The 18655-nt window shown below is 56.7% G+C and overlaps 2 protein-coding genes across 6 annotated transcripts in view; both read left to right on the top strand.

The window, feature by feature from the left end:
* FBXO42 (F-box protein 42) overlaps positions 1 to 12064 on the top strand; it is a 63484-nt gene extending 51420 nt beyond the window's left edge. The window contains exons 5-10 of the mRNA XM_074558582.1: positions 6168 to 6321; positions 7234 to 7344; positions 7599 to 7695; positions 8645 to 8701; positions 9508 to 9624; positions 9739 to 12064. Coding sequence (XP_074414683.1) covers positions 6168 to 6321; positions 7234 to 7344; positions 7599 to 7695; positions 8645 to 8701; positions 9508 to 9624; positions 9739 to 10815 — 1613 coding nt within the window. The 3' untranslated portion in view covers positions 10816 to 12064. The remainder of the gene's footprint in view (positions 1 to 6167; positions 6322 to 7233; positions 7345 to 7598; positions 7696 to 8644; positions 8702 to 9507; positions 9625 to 9738) is intronic.
* A 1768-nt stretch (positions 12065 to 13832) lies between these two features.
* Positions 13833 to 17494, top strand: CPLANE2 (ciliogenesis and planar polarity effector complex subunit 2). 5 transcript variants are annotated; one of them, XM_074558519.1, is made up of 6 exons: positions 13852 to 13918; positions 14775 to 14912; positions 14983 to 15135; positions 15677 to 15801; positions 15896 to 16035; positions 17214 to 17494. In XM_074558519.1, the coding sequence occupies exons 2-6, from the start codon at positions 14810 to 14812 to the stop codon at positions 17419 to 17421; spliced, it is 729 nt and encodes a 242-aa protein (XP_074414620.1). In that variant the 5' UTR covers positions 13852 to 13918; positions 14775 to 14809; the 3' UTR covers positions 17422 to 17494. The 5 variants fall into 5 exon arrangements, with proteins under 5 accessions (XP_074414623.1, XP_074414620.1, XP_074414621.1 ...); XM_074558520.1 differs by having other exon boundaries at positions 13877 to 13918; positions 14798 to 14912; XM_074558522.1 differs by lacking the exon at positions 15677 to 15801 and having other exon boundaries at positions 13833 to 13918; positions 14798 to 14912.
* Positions 17495 to 18655: the final 1161 nt, after the last annotated feature.

Raw genomic sequence — 18655 nt, 5'->3', positions numbered from 1 at the left:
TGTCTGCGTGTCAGCATCGGGGGTCGCTGATCTGCCCCCCAAAAATTGCAGATAAACTCAGGATATTCCCCCAGTTCCTTCCCAAGAGGTTGCAGATAAACTCAGGATATTCCCTCAGTTCCTTCCCAAGAGGTTATTTGTGTCTGCAGAGGTTTTGTCTCTGTGCTGAGGAGGCAAATCCTGCAGAGATTTGTTTGGTTTTTCCTTAAGACTCCTGCAAGGCTGAATTCCTGTCTGCTTCCCAGCATGGAATTTGGGGTTTTTCTGGAAGGGAACACTAAATTGCCTGTGGTTTTGGTAAGAGAAGATGATACTTCTGTGGCTTTTAGAGGCTCTAAGGTTTAGGCAGGCCTGGTCAGAACTAGTCTAGAACATGTTTGTAATCCCAGTGTTCTGTTTTAGACATTTTGGGATTAAAAACAGGTGAATGTCAAATGCTGGATCAGAGGCAGCTGAGCAGAGTGCTCAGTGTTGGGTTTGACTTTGGGAGTGAGTGGGTGTGCAGCAGGGATGTCTGCTCTTCTGCTCTTCCCATGGGAGTGCTCCTTTGGCATCTCCCAGATCCAGTGCTCCTGCTGGGCTTGCTGGGATGCTCATTCTCTTCTGGCCTCTGGACTGCTGCTCACCAGCTTGTCCTCTTCCCTTTGGGAAACTTGGCAGGGAATCTGCTGACTGCTGTGGAAAAACCCCTGCTGGCCTGGGAAGCAGAGGGATTCTTTGTTTTTTCCTTCTCTGGTTTTGCTTCTGGTTGAAGGGGAAAGATTTGGGGATTTCACACTGTCACACAAGTTTGGGATGGAGCTGTGTGGGATGGGATGTAGTCAGGGGTGGATGAGGGTTCCAGGCTGGAAACTACGATTTGAAAAACCAGCCAGACTAAAAAGCAGCCCCTGGAGGTGGCTGTGCTGCTGCCAGAGCATGGAAACACAAAATTCGTGGTGGGCAGGGCTGGATCCAGTTTGGGACAACTCAGAGTGCCAAACAAACGGGCACCACCATCCTGCCTTGGGTAGAAGTGTCCAAGGCCAGGCTGGACAGGGCTGGGAGCGCTCTGGAATAGTGAAAGGTGTCCCTGCCCATGGGATGAGCTTTAAGGTCCCTTCCAACCCAAACCATTCCAGGATTCCTGTGAAAGGACGGCCCTGAGCCCTCCCCAGGGATGGCTCCCTGTACCTCTGGAGTGCAGATTGCAGGTGCCTGTTGAACCTGGGAGCTTGAATTCCTTTGCACCTTGAACTCCACGGGGTGCTGGAGCAGCTCCCTTTAATTTGCCAGCTTTGACGTGGGACACATGGCTGTGGTTATCCAGGTGTTCCATGGAAACCCAATCAGCCACAATGTCAGCTCCCTGCAGGATCCACCAGATCCAGCAAAAACAGCTCCTGGCTGCAGCTCCCATCCCATCCTTCTCCAGAATTAAAGCTCCTCAGTACCAATCCCCTTGGCACAACTCTTCCATGTGTTCCCTCCCCCCTGGGTCAGAGCAGATCTGCTCCAGCCCTTCCTGTGGAACATTCCCCAAACCCCATCGATGGAGCTGAGCCCATCCTTCCACCTGGGCAGTCCCAGCAGATAACCACGGGGTGAGCATTGCTGTTCCCCACTCCAGCTGGGTTTTGGAGTCTCTCAGGGCTGTTCTTTCCAGAGGTACAGGGCTGATCTGGCACTCTGTGTCCCACGTGCCCTTCAAGCCAGGCTTTTCCTTTGTTCCCGTTAATCTCCGCGTGTGCGGCTCCGGTGGCTTTAGAGGGCTGGATAACTGGGCTTGAAAAACTGCTTATAAGGACAGATCCAACACAGATAAAACACCCAGAGCTCGTGTCGGGAGCAATCAGAGGCTGGCATTTCTTTTCCAAACATCTCTGGAAGCCAGAGATCTTTGGTTGGTTGGTTTTTTGGCTTTGCGAGCCAGGAAAATCCATCAGCTGGGAAAAAAATAGCTCAGCCCAGCTTTTAGCTCCCCATCCCAGCTGAAAGAACAGCGTCAGCTGTGCAGGGATGGAGCCTGCTGTGCTTGGAGTGAGCTGAGCTGCACCCTCAGCCTGCTCCAGCCTTTTTCCCCAGCAAGGATAACCTGGGTGTTGGGCTGGATGGTGATGTGGAGGGATAACCTGGATTTTGGGCTGGGTGATGTTATGGAAGGATAACTTGGATGTTGGGCTGGATGGTGTTATGGAGGGATAACCTGGATGGTGATGTGGAGGGATAACCTGAATATTGGGCTGGATGGTGTTATGGAAGGATAACCTGAGTGATGTTATGGAGGAATAACCTGGATTTTGGGCTGGATGGTGTTATGGAAGGATAACCTGGATGGGGTTATGGAGGAATAACCTGGATTTTGGGCTGGGTGATGTTATGGAAGGATGACTTGGATGTTGGGCTGGATGGTGATGTGGAGGGATAACCTGGATGGGGTTATGGAGGAATAACCTGGATGGTGTTAGGGGCTGATAACCTGGATGGTGTTATGGAGGGATAACTTGGGTGATGTTATGGAGGGATAACCTGGATTTTGGGCTGGGTGATGTTATGGAAGGATAACTTGGATGTTGGGCTGGATGATGTTATGGAGGAATAACCTGGATTTTGGGCTGGATGGTGTTATGGAAGGATAATCTGGATGGTGTTATGGAGGAATAACCTGGGTGATGTTATGGAGGAATAACCTGGATTTTGGGCTGGGTGATGTTATGGAAGGATAACTTGGATGTTGGGCTGGATGGTGATGTGGAGGGATAATCCGAATGGTGTTATGGGCTGATCACCTGGGTGGTGTTACGGAGGGATAACCTGGATGTTGGCTTGGGTAATGTTGTGGAGGGATAACCTGGATGGTGTTATGGAGGGATAACCTGGATGGTGTTATGGAGGGATAATGTGGATGTTGGGTTGGGTAATGTTGTGGAGGGATAACCTGGATGGTGTTATGGAGGGATAAACCTGGATTTTGGCCTGGGTGGTGTTGTGGAGGGATAACCTGGGTGTTGTTATGGAAGGAAAACCTGGATTTTGGCCTGGGTGGTGTTACTGGGGTGGGGGGCTCAGGATGGCAGCAGTTCCCCACTGTGACCGGTGGGACCCAGTACAATTCATTAATGAAGTTTTGATGGCTCCTCAGCCCGTGTGCTGTCCCAGAGAGGATCCCCTGTGTTCCTGGGAGCCTTTGAAGGGCCGCTCCCACCTCCCACATCCTCAGAGGGCTGGACTTTGAGCAGGTCCTCGGTCCCTTTGATGTCCCTCTGGCCGGGCTGCTCCGCATGCCTGAGGCCTGAGCTCACGGAGCTGCGCCGCCTTCCCCTTCCAGCAGCTCCCTGGGGATGTTCCTGCCCTTCCTGAGGACCCAGCAGCTCTCCCCTGCTTTAGGGATAAACAGCATTCATTCTCCAGATTTCCACACATTCCTGCTCCAGCACAAGATCCTGGAGATGCTTGTGGTGCATCTCATTTGTGGAGAGCATCCACAGATAGCCCAGTTTTGCTGTTGGAAGAGGCTTTGAGAGGCCCAGCACTTCTTTGACTTGTAAAATGCAGAGTTTTCCTGCCTTGCAGAATGAAACTCAGCTCATTTACATCCGTACAATGTCCAATAACAGCAAAGCTTCCTGAAAAACCGGGGCTGGCCTCTGCCCTGGGCTGTTTGCACGGCACTGACTCACTTGAGAATTGTCTCCTTGGCTCAGGCCGGGGTTGACCTTCAGGTTACAGCAGTGGGAGGGTGACTTTCCTCACTCACTGCTCCATCCCAGACCTTTCTGAGCAAGGTGCCAATGTTTTTCCATCCTGGAATGACTCTTGCTGCCCCTTTTGGTTTAAAAATAACCCAATTTAACCCCAGCACCTTGTGGCATCTCTGGCAATATCACCCGGCTGGGATTCACAAGTTCTGGTACGAATGTTTTATTGTGGTGCCAGGCTTAGGAGAAAAACTTTCTGCACTGCCTAGGAATTATTTAGGCTGGAAACCTGCTGGTGTGGGTTAATGAATTGCACACATGGAACGAGCCAGGAAAACTGGAATTCAGGAACAAGGAGTACAAATGTGACCCTCACTGACATCTCGTCCTCACAGAGACCTTGCTACAGCTCTGGCCACGCATTACCTTGCATTAAATGCTTCTGCAGAGCTTTATTCCCATTTTTCCCTCATCTCCATGAGGCTGAGGGCAGCAGAACTCTCTGTCCCTGGGGAAGGGCTCAGGGACACCGTGGCCATCTCTGCATCAGGCCAGGGCTGCTTTGGGCTCTTCCCTCCCAGCACCTGGAACCCATCGTGACAGAATTGCTTCCCTCAGCTGCAACATCCTGAAATAGCTGCTCCGGTTTCTTTTAAAAATAGTCTGTTCTGGGTGTCATTCCCTGCTAAAATTGTGCCTCTGAGTCCTGCTGGGACAGGGGAGGGGACGGGGGCCAGGTGGGAGCATCGGCTGCTTCAGAGAGGGGGCCACGTGTGAGCCGTGCCCTTGAGCTGCTCTGTTAGTGGGCTCAGAGCTGTGGGCTGGGCTGGGGATGCCAGGATGGACTGCCAGGGGTGGCCGTGGAGCTGGAGCAGTGCTGGGGATGCCAGGATGGACTGCCAGGGATGGCTGTGGAGATGGAGCAGTGCTGGGGATGAACTGCCAGGGGTGGATGTGGAGGTGGAGCAGTGCTGGGATGGGAATGAAGGATGAACTGCCAGGGGTGGCTGTGGAGCTGGAGCAGTGCTGGGGATGCCAGGATGGACTGCCAGGGATGGCTGTGGAGATGGAGCAGTGCTGGGGATGCCAGGATGGACTGCCAGGGATGGCTGTGGAGCTGGAGCAGTGCTGGGATGGGGATGAACTGGAAGGGGAGGCTGTGGAGCTGGAGCAGTGCTGGGATGGGAATGAAGGATGAACTGCCAGGAGTGGCTGTGGAGCTGGAGCAATGTGCCAGGTGCTGGTGGCCACCATGGGGAAGGAGATGCCCAGAGTCAGGCCCTGCAGAGGTTTTAGCTGTTCTGGGAAGCAGCTCAGCACCTCACACATCGGCAGGGTGCTGACACAGACACAGCAGCTCTGGCTCCAGGGCCAGGCAGGGACTGGGCTTTTGCAGTGTCTGATTTCCCAACATAAATTCAAAGGAATCGAATCCTTTGATAGTTGCTCTTGCCAACAGGTTTCTTGCACTGAGGCTGCTCCTGCTCTGAGCGGGTTAAGAAGCATAAAATCCCAGAGTGGTTTGGGTTGGGAGGAGCTTAAAGCTCATCTAATTCCACCCTCCTTCCAGGGACAGGGACATCTTCCACAGGAATCACAGAATCCCAGAATGGTTTGGGTTGGAAGGGACCTTAAAGCTCATCCCATTCCACCCCCTGCCATGGGCAGGGACACCTTCAGGTTGCTCCAAGTCCCATCCAGCCTGGCCTTGGACACTTCCAGGGATGGGGCAGCTGCAGCTTCTCAGGGATTTGGTGGCCAGGGGCAGCAGTAGGTGAGAGGTGAGCTCAGGAAAGCCCTCAGGATCCATGGAACCGTCTGAGCACAGCAAATCCCAACAGCACCGAGCCCAAGAGATCACCTTGTCCTTGTGCAGGTCCTGCTCAGGAGGCCTCTGGTCCCTGCAGAGCCCTTTGAACCTCAAACAGGCCCCACAAAAAGGTTTTCCACGATTTTTAGAGCAGCACTGCATCCTGCAGACTGGAGGAATTAATTCATTCACAGTTCAGGGCTTCCTCTCAGACCCGGGGTTCAGTGGGTGCTGCCACTTGTGAGCACCCCACACATCTGCACGAGCCACTCGGGGTGCCTTGGAGTTGTCTCCCTTCTCCCTCCCTCCTCAGGGAGAGACTTAGGAGGTATTTGGAGGTAATTATTGCTTTTATTCGGCGCTAAAGCAATAATTTGGAGGGATCGCTGGAAAACCGGCAATTTCCTGCCAGTGAGTGACAGATGTTTTGCTGTGTTTGAGATGTGCTTTCAGGCTCCTACTAATTACCATGACACAAATTGGCAGGAGTTTTCTTCCCAGGCTCCCAGCTCTAATTTTGCCTTTTTTTCTTTTTTTTTTTTTTTTTCTTTCTTTTCTGTTATTTTCATTTTTTTTTCAGAAAGGTGGAGTCTCCACATTGTGGCACTGAAGAAATGATGCAGAGTTAGGGGCTTGTGTTCAAACATGATTTTTCCTAACTTCTCCTCCCTCCCTGCCAGGTTCCTACCCCTCTCCCAAGGCTGGGGCCACGCTGGTGGTCTACAAGGACTTGCTGGTGCTTTTTGGGGGCTGGACCAGGCCGAGCCCTTACCCCCTGCACCAGCCCGAGAGGTTCTTCGATGAGATCCACACGTACTCCCCCTCCAAAAACTGGTAAGAGCAGGCTTTGATCCTGGAGAAATGGCTCTGGAATGCAGCTGGAGGAATGCCTGGGAAGCTGTGCGTGGTCCTGGTTTCCCAGGTGTGTCTCTAATGCTCTTTCTGAAACACAAAAAAAGCCACACAAGCACAGCAGAGCTGAGGACAGGGTGCTGCCAAGCAGCTCGTGGGTGCTGTTGCTGACTGGTTCTGGACTTGTACCTAAATATTCCAGGCTTCCTGAGCATCCCCATCCAGGTGGGAAGCCTGGGTGTTTTATGTGCCTTATCACTTTGGCTGGGAGCACTGAGGTGTTACTGAGATAAGCCTGAAGTGCTGGAGGTCTTGTTTTCAGTGATGATCCAAAAGTCAGCTCCCTCGGGGAGATGTGATAAATCAGATTTCTCCATCATTTCAACCTCTGCCTTTACAGCTCCGGGACTGGAGCATCCAGCAGTGTCCATGGAACTGGCAGGAATTTTCCTTTTCCCTTTAAACACTGTTTGGCTGATTTTAGACTCAGCTTTCTCGCTGATGGTGTGTGTGAAAAGGAGAATGCTGTATCAAAGAGAAGGTTCCTGCTCCTCTTGTGCTGAGAACTTTTCATCCTCCAAAGTATCAATTATCCAGAGCACTTTGGGCAGTGTCATTACAACTCTGTAATTAAGATTTCCAATTCTCTTGGAAAGAATTTGAGGCAAACTTAATTGGAAGGGGAGATGTTCCCAAGTTGGCCATGAGACTTGGTCATGCCTTAAAAATGTTTAGCACATTGGGATTTCTAATTAGTTGAGTTGCTATTTGGATATTTGGAGGTTTTCCCTGTGGTTTTCCTCCATTACACGTTCTTGAGGACTTTGCAGGCCTTTGGGATTTTTTGTTTGGCATTTCCTTCACTGGGGCATGTGTTCCTGCCTCTGTTCCCAGGTGGAACTGCATCATGACCACCCACGGCCCCCCTCCCATGGCAGGACACTCCTCCTGTGTCATCGAGGACAAAATGATCGTTTTTGGGGGCTCCCTTGGATCCCGACAGATGTAAGTTTGGGGGCAGGGTGACTGACAATAACCCATGTGAGCCACGAGGGGGTTGGGATGGTCTTGGGATCGCCCACAAGGAATTTTCTGCAGGATTCTGGGGTCTGCCTGCTGCCTTAGCACACCCTTCACCTCTCGCAGCAAATCCCAAGCACCAACCTACAAAAATCCCAATTCTGCCATAAAACCCAGCCCTGAACCCGAGTTCCACATCTCTGGTTGTGTCCTCAGCCCTTGTTGTCTCATCCCTGCAGGAGCAACGACGTGTGGGTGCTGGATCTGGAGCAGTGGGCTTGGTCCAAGCCCAGCATCTCGGGGCCCAGCCCTCACCCGCGCGGGGGCCAGTCCCAGGTGAGCTGAGCCAGAGGGAAGCAGGCACAGCCTGGCTCCCCCTCCACAGCTTCATCCACTCATCCATCCATTCATCCATCCATCCATCCATTCATCCATCCATTCATCCATCCATCCATCCATCCATCCATCCATCCATCCATCCATCCATCCATTCATTCATTCGTCCATTCGTCCATTCGTTCATTCATTCATTCATTCATTCATTCATTCATTCATTCATTCATTCATTCATCCATTCATTCATTCATCCATTCATTCATTCATTCATTCATCCATTCCCTCCCAGGTTATCTGTGGGGCCCTTGCCCGCCAGGCCCTCTCCCCCAGTGACTCAGAACTGTAATGAAAACATCCCTGCTTTACCCCACTCGTGCCCTGTGGCACCTCAGATCAGTGGAGAGGCAGCACAGCCTGGTTTGGCTCCAGGCCCTCGTGACTGCTCCTCTCTCCTGATCCCAGGATTGCTCCTGCTCCAGCAGCACCTGCTGGGCAGGGAGCTCATGGCTGTCACCTGGCCTGAGGCAGCTGTCCCCATCTGGGATGCTCAGTGATCCCCAGAGAGGGGCTGGTCCCAGCAGGGCTCGGATGGCTCGTGCTGGAATGTTCCTTCCATGCCCTGGGAATGGAGCCCATGGGGATCCCTCACCCAGCAGCAGCACTGGTCGGACACTGCTGCCACACCTGCCCTCCCAAACAATCCTTCCACCCTCCCCTCCTTTGCACAGGGGTGTCGGGGCCCTGGAGCCTTGGGAAAGGGTGATGGCTCTCCTTGGAGAGAGGAACTGGTGTGGGACAAGGGGTGGGATGAGCCCTGCATCCCGCTCTGTCCTCATCCTGGGCACACAGACCCCAGCAACGCCCATGCAGTGAGAACCTGCCTGTGTCTGCCCTTGGAGGCCTGGCCAAAAATCCTTCCCGGGCTGAAACTCTGTTTTGTCCCCTGCAGATCGTGATAGACAATGAGACCATTTTGATCCTGGGAGGCTGCGGGGGTCCCAATGCAGTGAGTACCTGGGGAGCAGGGACATCACCATCCCCCTGGCACCTGGGGCTGCGTTTGGGATGGGGGGACTCTGCACGTTGGTGGCATTTTATTCCTCAAGTCTGGGCACCCACCTGGTTGATTTTCCAGAGAAGCTGTTTAGCTGCTGTTGGAGCTGCTTTAATTAATAAAAATCACCCCAGGCGCTCTCTGAGCAGCTCCCTGGGTTCACTGAGGCTCGTCAGGATGAGCCCTGACTTTGTACAGGGATAGCAGATGGCAATGAAGGGATTTATCCATGGCCATAGTGGGATGTAGTCACTCATGGGTGATTAACTCTGGGTCAGCATCTTCTGCCTGCAGCAGCAAAGCACCGCTCCCACCATGGCCCTGATGGGCTGAGCCCAGCAGCAAACTGGGTTAAAACTCAGCCTGGGCTTCTGAATCTCAGCCTGGGCTTCTAAAACTCAGTCAGGGCTCCTGAATCTCAGCCTGGGCTCCTGAATCTCAGCCTGGGCTCCTAAAACTCAGCAGGGGCTCCTGAATCTCAGCCTGGGCTCCTGAATCTCAGCCTGGGCTCCTGAATCTCAGCCGGGGCTTCTAAAACTCAGTCAGGGCTCCTGAATCTCAGCCTGGGCTCCTGAATCTCAGCCTGGGCTCCTAAAACTCAGCCAGGGCTCCTGAATCTCAGCCTGGGCTCCTGAATCTCAGCCTGGGCTCCTGAATCTCAGCCTGGGCTCCTAAAACTCAGCCAGGGCTTCTGAATCTCAGCCTGGGCTCCTGAATGCCAGCCCAGACTCCTGAATGTGTGACCCTTCCCTCCCCAGCTGTTCAAAGACGCCTGGTTGCTGCACATGCAGGCCAACCCCTGGACGTGGCAGCCGCTCAAGGTGGAGAACGAGGACCACGGAGCCCCGGAGCTGTGGTGCCATCCTGCCTGCAGGGTACGGACACGGGGCTCCCTGCTCCCTCACACCTACCCCTGCCCAAAATGCTCTGTAACCTCTTCTCCCCAGCACCCAGGCTCCTCCTGATGTCTGTTCCCTGCTCTCCCTCAGGTGGGGCAGTGCGTCGTGGTCTTCAGCCAAGCTCCCAGCGGGAGAGCCCCGCTGAGCCCCAGCCTCAACTCCCGCCCGTCCCCGATCAGCGCCACACCGCCCGCCCTGGTGCCCGAGACGCGGGAATTCCGCTCCCAGTCCCCCGTCAGGAACACGGACGAGGCTCCCTGCGTCAACGGCCGCTGGGGCACCCTGCGGCCCCGCAGGCAGACGCCGTCGGGCTCGCGGGAGGGCAGCCTGTCCCCGGCCAGAGGGGACAGTTCCCCGGTGCTCAACGGCGGCACGGTGTCACCCGGAGCGGCGCCGCCCGGCGGGGCCTCCCTGGACAGCCCCGTGCAGGCCCTGTCCCCCAGCACCCCCTCGGCCGCCGAGGGATTCGACCTCAAGGTGGGCCCGGCCCTGGCGCCGCGCCGGGGCTCGCTGCCGGAGCAGAGGGATCTGCGGCTGGCCTCCGTGGAGCTGGGCTGGGAGCAGAAGCCCACGTCCCTCCTGTGCCAGCTGGACGGCGCGGAGGGCAGGACAGCGGGCCCGCGGAACCCCCCGGAGCACACCAACGGCATCCACACCCCGCCCCACGCCGCCCTGCCCGGGGCCGTGTCCCCCGGCGCGCTCCGCCGCAGCCTCGAGGCCGTCAAAGCCCTCTCCTCCAAAGCCGCCTCGGCCTCGGCCGCGCTCAGCCCTCCCCTGGCCTCGTCCCCGGGCTCCCCGGGCGCCGAGCCGGGCTCCGCGCGGCCCAGCAGCACCCAGGGCGAGGGGCACTCGCTGCCCCCCATCGCCCGGCGCCTCGGGCACCACCCGCCGCAGTCGCTGAACGTGGGCAAGCCGCTGTACCAGAGCATGAACTGCAAGCCCATGCAGATGTACGTGCTGGACATTAAGGACACCAAGGAGCAGGGACGAGTCAAGTGGAAAGTGTTCAACAGCAGCTCCGTGGTGGGGCCGCCCGAGACCAGTTTACACACGGTGGTGCAAGGCCGAGGGGAGCTGATCATATTCGGTGGCCTGATGGACAAGAAACAAAACGTCAAATATTACCCCAAAACAAATGCCTTGTACTTTGTGCGAGCAAAGAGATAATGCGGCCGCCGCCCGTCCTTCCATCCCTGCGGCTCCTCCTCCTTCCCCAGCCCCTTCCCGACACGCAGGCGTTCAAACTGTGAATTAGGGAGCAGGAAACCAATAAAAGTCCAAGCAAACGCTCCAGCACTGCCCCGGCAGTTCCCAGTGAGACCCCAGTCGTGTTTACAGGCGGGGAAGGACCCGAGGATTCGGGGAGAGCAGCCAGGGAATTCCTCTGCTGCAGCCAGGATCCTCCTGGGTTTATTCTCTTCAGTGTTTGTGAGTCTCGGTCTCTCCGAAATTCCTCGTGGGTTGTGAGTAGAAGTGGTTTTATAGGAATAACCTAAATTGCAGCAGGCAGGAGGCTGTTAGCTTGATTAATTCCATGCTCAGCTCCGTCAGGAAAACAGCAATATCCCTCTGGGAACCTCCCAGTGCGGCCAACCTTTGCTCAACACAAACACGATGCCTTTTTATTTTGCCTCTCACCTGCCGCTCTCGTCTCTGTCCTCCAGGCAGGACCAAAAGAAGGAGGAAAGGACATTTTTTTTGTGTCAAAATGCCAAAAATCTTGATTGTTAGCATCCCTCCTCTCCCTGCCCTGCTGGATCAGGCTTGGGGATCAGCCCTGATCCCCTCTGACCAGCAGAAATACTCTGAAAATCCTGTTATTCCCCCAAAATGGAGACATTTGGCTGCCAATTCCCTTCTAGACTTTAAGGTTTCATTTCATTGAACGGCCCAAACCCGTTCAAGGCCGAAGCAGCCCCTTGGAGCCCGGGAGCAGGGTGGGCTTTCCAGGGAAAAGGACAGATCCTGGTAAATGTGAGGGCAGCCTCGATGCAGTAACTTCACCTCATCTTTGCACGTGCCTCCTTCCGCAAAGATTAAATCCAAATCCGAAGGGATTGAACCTGTGCGTCCTTCTGGGACAAGCCCTCCTTCCCTGTCCCCTCCAAGGGGGGGAAACGGGGCAGATTCTGCCAGGTTTTGGTCAACAACCTCCAGCACCCTCAAACCAGGGAGCCCTCCCCAAGCCGGCAGCGCCATGACGTGGTCCCTTCTTCCTGAATTTTTTCTTCTCCATCCCCACTGAGCTTTCTGCCGGTCGGAGCCTTAAATCCCATCCCAGCCGCGTGGGGACGGGGAGGGATTTGCTTCACCCGCGGCGTTTCCACCTCTGTAAATAAACCCCTCATCAAATCCCACCTCTCCCATTCATCCCAGAACGATTTGGGAAAGCAAAATTCAATTTTTCCCCCCCCCCCTCAAAAAATCCCCAGACCTCAGGAGCACCTCGGGTGAGCTGTGGAATTTTGGAATTTTCCTTCTCCACGCGATGGCCGCGGGGAAGGCGGTCGAGGCTTCGCCATCGATCCCCACGTCCCCTTTGCATGTTTTTTGCCATCCATCCCCAAAAAAAAGAGTCAAAGCCGGGGATGGATGGCGCCTTGATGTCCTTCTCCCTGCAGAGCATCCCTCCAGGGCTGCTCTCCCACTTTCCATCCTGCCCCGCTCCCGGGGTTCCCCTCCCAGGGTTCCCCGTCAGGAGATGCATGTTCTGTGCCCTTCCTTCCGAGAGATTCACCCCAAATGTGGGTCCCTGTCCCCGAGTGCCACGGGAGCTGCTGGTGCTGTGAGCGAGGTGTCCCCCCACCCACCGCCACTCAGGTGTCCCCCCCGTCACTCCCGGGCCGAGAGCAGCAATGGGAAGCGATTCCGGTGATATTTAAAATCTTGTGTACATTTTGGGGGGGTTCATGGGGGTCCCTCCCCCCCCCCCCCCTTCCCAACGAATTTTTAGTGGTTTAACAAATAAAAAGGAAAAGAAACGGATGGTTGGTGCTTTTGGGGAGAGGTGGGAGTGATTTGGAGGGGGAGTTCTTGCTGTGCTGCCGTAAGTTTGGGGGTGAAAGGGGGGATTTGGGGTCTTTGTCTAAGAGAAGGGAAATATTTGTACAGGGGATGTTGGAGGAGTGGAGGGAGGCAAAGGGGGACACAGAATTTGGGACACTGAAGTTTCTTGGAGCTAGAAACTGGGGATGGGGACCCCAAAGCCTGTTGGGTTGGAAACTGGGGGTCCCAGAGCCTGTTGGAGCTGGGAATTCAGGGATTCCCAAACCCTGTTTGAGATGGAAGTTTAGGATGGGACCCCAAAAGCTGCTAGGGCTGGGAACTGGGGAACCGATCTCCTGCCTGTGCTGGAAATTGTGGATCCCAGGTCGTGCCAGGGTTGGGAGTTAGGGACAGGGACACAAAGGCTGTCAGCACTGGGAATGGGGAACTGGAACTGGAATTCCCAGTTTCCAAACCCTGTTAGGGATGGAAACTGGGAATGGGGATCCCAAAACTGCTGGAGATGGTAACCGGGGATGTCAAAGCCTCCCAGCTCTGGGAAATGGGACCCCAAAGCCAGTTGGGGCTGGAAATTGGTGATAAGGACCCCAAATCCTGCCAATGCTGGGAACTGGGAATCCCACAGCCTGTTGGAGATGGGAAATGGAGATGGGGATCCTAGAGCCTGCTGGGGCTGGAAACTGGGACCCCAAGACCTGCTGGAGCCCAAAGCATTCCAGTGTCAGTGATTAGGGATGAGGGAGAGATCCAAAGCCTGGAAACACTGGCAGTTGGGAACCCCAAATCCCGGCAGTGCTGGCAGCTGGGGATGGGGACCCCCAAATCATTGCAGTGTCAGTAACTTGGGATGGGGACCCCCAAATCATTCTGGTGTCAGTAATTTGGGATAGGGACCCCCAAATCATTGCAGTGTCAGTAACTTGGGATGGGGAGCCCCAAATCATTCCGGTGTCAGTAATTTGGGATAGGGACCCCCAAATCATTCTGGTGTCAGTAATTTGGGATGGGGACCCCCAAATCATTGCAGTGTCAGTAACTTGGGATGGGGACCCCCAAATCATTCTGGTGTCAGTAACTTGGGATGGGGACCCCCAAATCATTCCGGTGTCAGTAAGTGGGGATGGGGACCCCCCAAAATCCGCAGGGCCGGGGTCACTCCACGTGTGCCCCAAACTCACCGCGCACGCGCAGCTATGCCTAGGCGTGGTCTCCGTAGCGCCCCGCCTATTTTCGTGACGTCACAACGAGGCGGAAGCTGCCTCAGGTGAGCGGCGGCGCCGCGTCTTAAAGGGCCCGCACGGGAAAATTGGTGTGGGAGACAAGGCATGGGGGGAATTTGGAGGGCAGCGGGGAGGGGAAAGTGGCTGGGTCCCCTCCTCCTAAATGCTGTGGGGGCATGGGATCAGCTGGGGGCAGCACAGACCCCGCGGCGGTGGCGGGAACCCCTCGGGGGAGTGCAGGGACCCCGTGTGGGGCTGTGAGGGACACCCTGTGAGGATGGAGGGACACTGAGGGGGGCAGGGACCCCGTGTGGGGTGTGAGGGACACTGAGGGGGATGGAGGGACACTGAGGGGAGCAGGGACCCCGTGTGGGGTGTGAGGGACACCCTGTGAGGATGGAGGGACACTGAGGGGAGCAGGGACCCCGTGTGGGCTGTGAGGGACACCCTGTGAGGATGGAGGGACACTGAGGGGGGCAGGGACCCCGTGTGGGGTGTGAGGGACACTGAGGGGGATGGAGGGACACTGAGGGGAGCAGGGACCCCAGAGTGAGGCCATGAGGGACACTGAGGGGGATGGAGGAACACTGAGGGGAGCAGGGACCCCAGAGTGGGGCGTGAGGGACACTGAGGGGGATGGGGGGACACTGAGGGGTGCATGGACCCCAGAGTGGGGTCAGGGACCCCATGGGAGGGCACAGACCCCATGGAAGGGGCGCAGGCACCTCACAGAGGAGTGTCAGGGACCCCATGGGTAGTTTTGGGGAGGATGCTGGGACACGGGGGGTTTTTTTAGGGACCCGATGGAGGATTTAGGGGCCCTGGGAAGGGTGCCTGGACCTTGGGGTGGGGTCAGAAGGAGCCCCCAAAGCTGCACATGCAGTGACCCCGTGGGGGAAGGGGGGCTCTTCGCCGTCCCCCAGGTTTGGGGGCCCATGGCAGAGCAGGACTGGGCGCTGGAGCCGGGCTGGCTCCTGTCCCCCGCCGGCCGCCCCTACCTGGACTCCATCGTGCACAAGAACCAGCGGAGAGTGTTCGGTGCGTGCCCCCCCTGCGCCCCCCAGCCGGGCTCTGAGCCCCCCCAGCCTGACCCCGAGCCCCTCCCCAGGTCTGCTGGAGCGCCCGGCGCTGCCGCCCGCGCTGGCGGTGCCCACGGTCACCTACAAACTCTTCCTGGCGGGCAGGAGCGGCGTCGGCAAGACAGCGCTGGTGGCCTGGCTGGGGGGAACCCCCGCGCCCCCCGCCCACCACGAGACCCTGGGTACGGCCGGGGGGGACCCGGGGGTGACAGTCCCGCAGGCATCGAGGCCACAACGAGACCCTGGGGAGGGGCCGAGGGTGACAGCCCCGCCGTCCCCGCAGGCATCGAGGCCACAACGAGACCCTGGGGAGGGGCCGAGGGTGACAGCCCCGCTGTCCCCGCAGGGATTGAGGCCACAATGAGACCCTGGGGAGGGGCCGAGGGTGACAGTCCCGCTGTCCCCGCAGGCATCGAGGCCATCACGAGACCCTGTGTAGAACCCAGGGGTGTCCCGAGGGTGACAGTCCCGCTGTCCCCCCAGGGTTCGAGGCCACCCTGACCCCCACAAGACCCTGTGTATAACCCGGGGTGTCCCGGGGGGGTGACAGTCCCGGTGTTCCCGCAGGGTTCGAGGCCACCCGGCCACCACAAGACCCTGTGTATAACCCAGGGGTGTCCCGGGGGGGTGACAGTCCCGCTGTCCCCGCAGGGATTGAGGCCACCCCGGCCACCACGGGACCCTTTGTATGGCCCGGGGGTGACAGTCCCGCTGTCCCCGCAGGCATCGAGGCCACTACGCTGTTCTGGCCGGCCAAGCCCCGCGGCAGCGGCCGCCCCGTCCTGTTCCAGCTACACCTCTGGGACTGCGGGGATGGAGCGCTCAAGAAGTTCGAGCACCTGCTGCCCGTGAGCGGGGGACGCATTTTGGGTTGGGGGACGCGTTTTGGGGCGGGGGACACCGCCAGGACCCCGCGGTGAGCGGTGTCCCCGTGCCCTGCAGGCCTGTAAGGAGGAGGCGGACGCCGCCCTGTTCCTGTTCTCCTTCACGGACCGCGCGTCCTTCGAGGAGCTGCCGGCGCTCATGGGCCGCGTGCTGGGCCCCGGGGACCACCACCTCGTCAGGGTGGTCGTGGGCACCAAGTATCCTTTTGGGGGGTCCCCAAAGGTCACCCCATGGCGGGGGGATTGCACCCCTGGGGCTCTCAGCGCTTGGCATGGCAGGGGCTGAGAACGGCACACCGGTGGATTCCTGACTCTTACTGATTTTCACGGGGTTTGGGGGTTTTTTAGGTGTTCCTTGACCCCTCCTGCCCCAAAATGGGTTTGCACCCCCAGATTTTTCAGCATTTGGTATCCCAGCAGGCTGAGAATGTGCACAAAAGGTTACACCAATGGGTTCACAGCTCCTGCTTGTTTTTAGGGGGTTTTGCCACCCTAAAGGAGATTTTTGGGGTGTTAGTGTCTCCCTTAACCCTATATCCCCCCCCCAGTCAGGCTTGTACCCCCAGATTTCAAACTCCCATTGATTTTTAGGGGGTTTGGAGGGGGTTTTTTTGGGTCACAGCTGCCAGTATTTTCAGGGGGTTTTGGGGGGATTTTCTGGGTCTCCCTTGACCCTGCATCCCCCCCAGTCAGGTTTGCACCCCAATATTTCTCAGCACTTGTTATCTCAGCAACCTACAACACTTCATTGCACCAATGGATTCACAATCCCCATTTCTCTTTAGGTGGTTTGGGGGGGATTTTTCAGGGTATTGGTGTCTCCTTGACCCCATATCCCCCTCACATTCAGGTTTGCACCCCCAGATTTCAAACCACTCAATGCTGAGAACGTGCAACTCTCATTACCCCGATGGGCTCTCAACTCTCATAGATATTTTAGGGGGTTTGAAGGGGTTTTTTTTGGGTCACAGCTGCCAGTATTTTCAGGGGGTTTTGGGGGGATTTTCTAGGTCTCCCTTGACCCTGCATCCCCCCCCAGTCAGCTTTGCACCCCCAGATTCCAAACCACTCAATACTGAGAACGTGCAACTCTCATTACACCAATGGGCTCTCAACTCTCATAGATATTTTAGGGGGTTTGGAGGGGTTTCCTTGGGTCACAACCCCCACTTATTTATTTTCCCTTGACCCTGTGTCCCCCCCCAGTCAGGTTTGCACCCCCAGATCTCAAACCACTCAGTCCCTGGGCAGGCAGAGAACTCTCCCACCTGGTTACACCGATGAGTTCACAACTGCCCATGAACCTCAGGTGTTTCTCGGGGGATTTTCCGGGGCGTTGCTGTTTCCCTTGACCCTGTGTCCCCTCCCCACCCCAGATTTGACCTGGCACCGCACACGGCCGTGACCGAGGGGGACGTTCAGGCCTTCGAGGGCTCGCAGGGGCTGCGGGTGCTGCGGGCCGGGGGCGCCGCGGGGCTGGCCCGGGTCGGCCCCGTCCTGGACGCCCTGGTGGAGGAGCTCTGGCGGCGCGACCAAGTGACCGCCGGGGTCAGCCCCGGGGACACGGGGGACACCCCCAGCTGAACCCCGTCTGGGGGTGGGAGGGGTTAAAATGTGGGGGTTTTTTGTTAAAATCAGTGATTTTCTAAGAAAAATATCATAAGTGGCCTGACTTGTCCGTTTTGGGGGGTGGGGATTTGGGGTGCTGGGGTAATGAAGATTTGGGGGTACTGGGGGATATGGGATCATCAAGAGGTGAGTGCTGCAGGATTTGGGGTGCTGCAGATCCTGGGGGATTTGGGGTGCAATGGGATCATCAAGAGGTGGGTGCTGCACGATTTGGGGTGCTGTAGTTGCTGGGGGATTTGAATTTCAGTGGGATCATGGAATGGGGGTGCTTGCAGGATTTGGGGTGCTGGGGGATGTGGGGTTCAGTGGGATCCTGGGGATGGGGGTGCTGCGCGATTTGGGGTGCTGGGGTAATGAAGATTTGGGGGTACTGGGGGATATAGGATCATCAAGAGGTGAGTGCTGCAGGATTTGGGGTGCAGAAGGTCCTAGGGGATTTGAATTTCAATGGGATCATGGAATGGGGGTGCTGTACGATTTGGGGTGCTGGGGTAATGAAGATTTGGGGGTACTGGGGGATATGGGATCATCAAGAGGTGAGTGCTGCAGGATTTGGGGCGCTGCAGATCCTGGGGAATTTGGGGTTCAGTGGGATCATGGAATGGGGGTGCTTGCAGGATTTGGGGTGCTGGGGGATGTGGGGTGCACTGGGATCATGGGGGTGCTGCAGATCCTGGGGGATTTGGGGTTCACTGGGATTATGGAATGGGGTGCTGGGCCTATTGCCAGATTTGGGGTGCTGTTGTGGATCCTGGGGCTTTGGGGCTCTGTGGGTATTTGGGGATGTGGCTGCAGAGGGATTATGGGAACAGGGGTGCAGGATTTGGAGTGCTGTGGGATTTGAGGTGTTTTGGGGTGCTGGGGGATTTGTGGCGCTGGAGGTGAAAGGATTGGGGTGCTGTGGGATTTGGGGTGCTATGGAAGACACAGGATTTGGGGCGCTGCAGGATCATGGGGACAGGGCTGCTGAGGGATTTGAGGTGCTGGAATTGATGGGATTAGGGCACTATGGGATTTGGGGTGCAACAGATGATCCAGGGTTTGAGGTGCTATGGGATTTGGAGTGCCGAGGGTGATGGGATTTGGGGTGCTGTCGGTGATGGGATGTAGGATGCTGTGGGATTTAGGGTGCTGTGCATGGTAGGATTTAGGGTGCTGTGGGATTTGGGGTGCTGTGGGTGATAGGATT

This window comes from Zonotrichia albicollis, chromosome 25 (assembly GCF_047830755.1).
Source record: "Zonotrichia albicollis isolate bZonAlb1 chromosome 25, bZonAlb1.hap1, whole genome shotgun sequence".
Lineage (NCBI taxonomy): Eukaryota > Metazoa > Chordata > Aves > Passeriformes > Passerellidae > Zonotrichia > Zonotrichia albicollis.
Note: the sequence above shows the minus strand (reverse complement) of the source record. Positions and strands in the feature narration are given on the sequence as shown.

What these genes read in the sequence shown, in the direction of transcription:
- CPLANE2 (XM_074558518.1), top strand. Translation starts at nt 14,678, where the DNA reads ATGGAGGATTTAGGGGCCCTGGGAAGGGTGCCTGGACCTTGGGGTGGG. An exon ending in CGCCCACCACGAGACCCTGG is followed by an intron (nt 15,136 to 15,676) that starts GTACGGCCGGGG and finishes CTGTCCCCGCAG; the next exon opens with GCATCGAGGCCACTACGCTG. An exon ending in AGGGTGGTCGTGGGCACCAA is followed by an intron (nt 16,036 to 17,213) that starts GTATCCTTTTGG and finishes TCCCCACCCCAG; the next exon opens with ATTTGACCTGGCACCGCACA.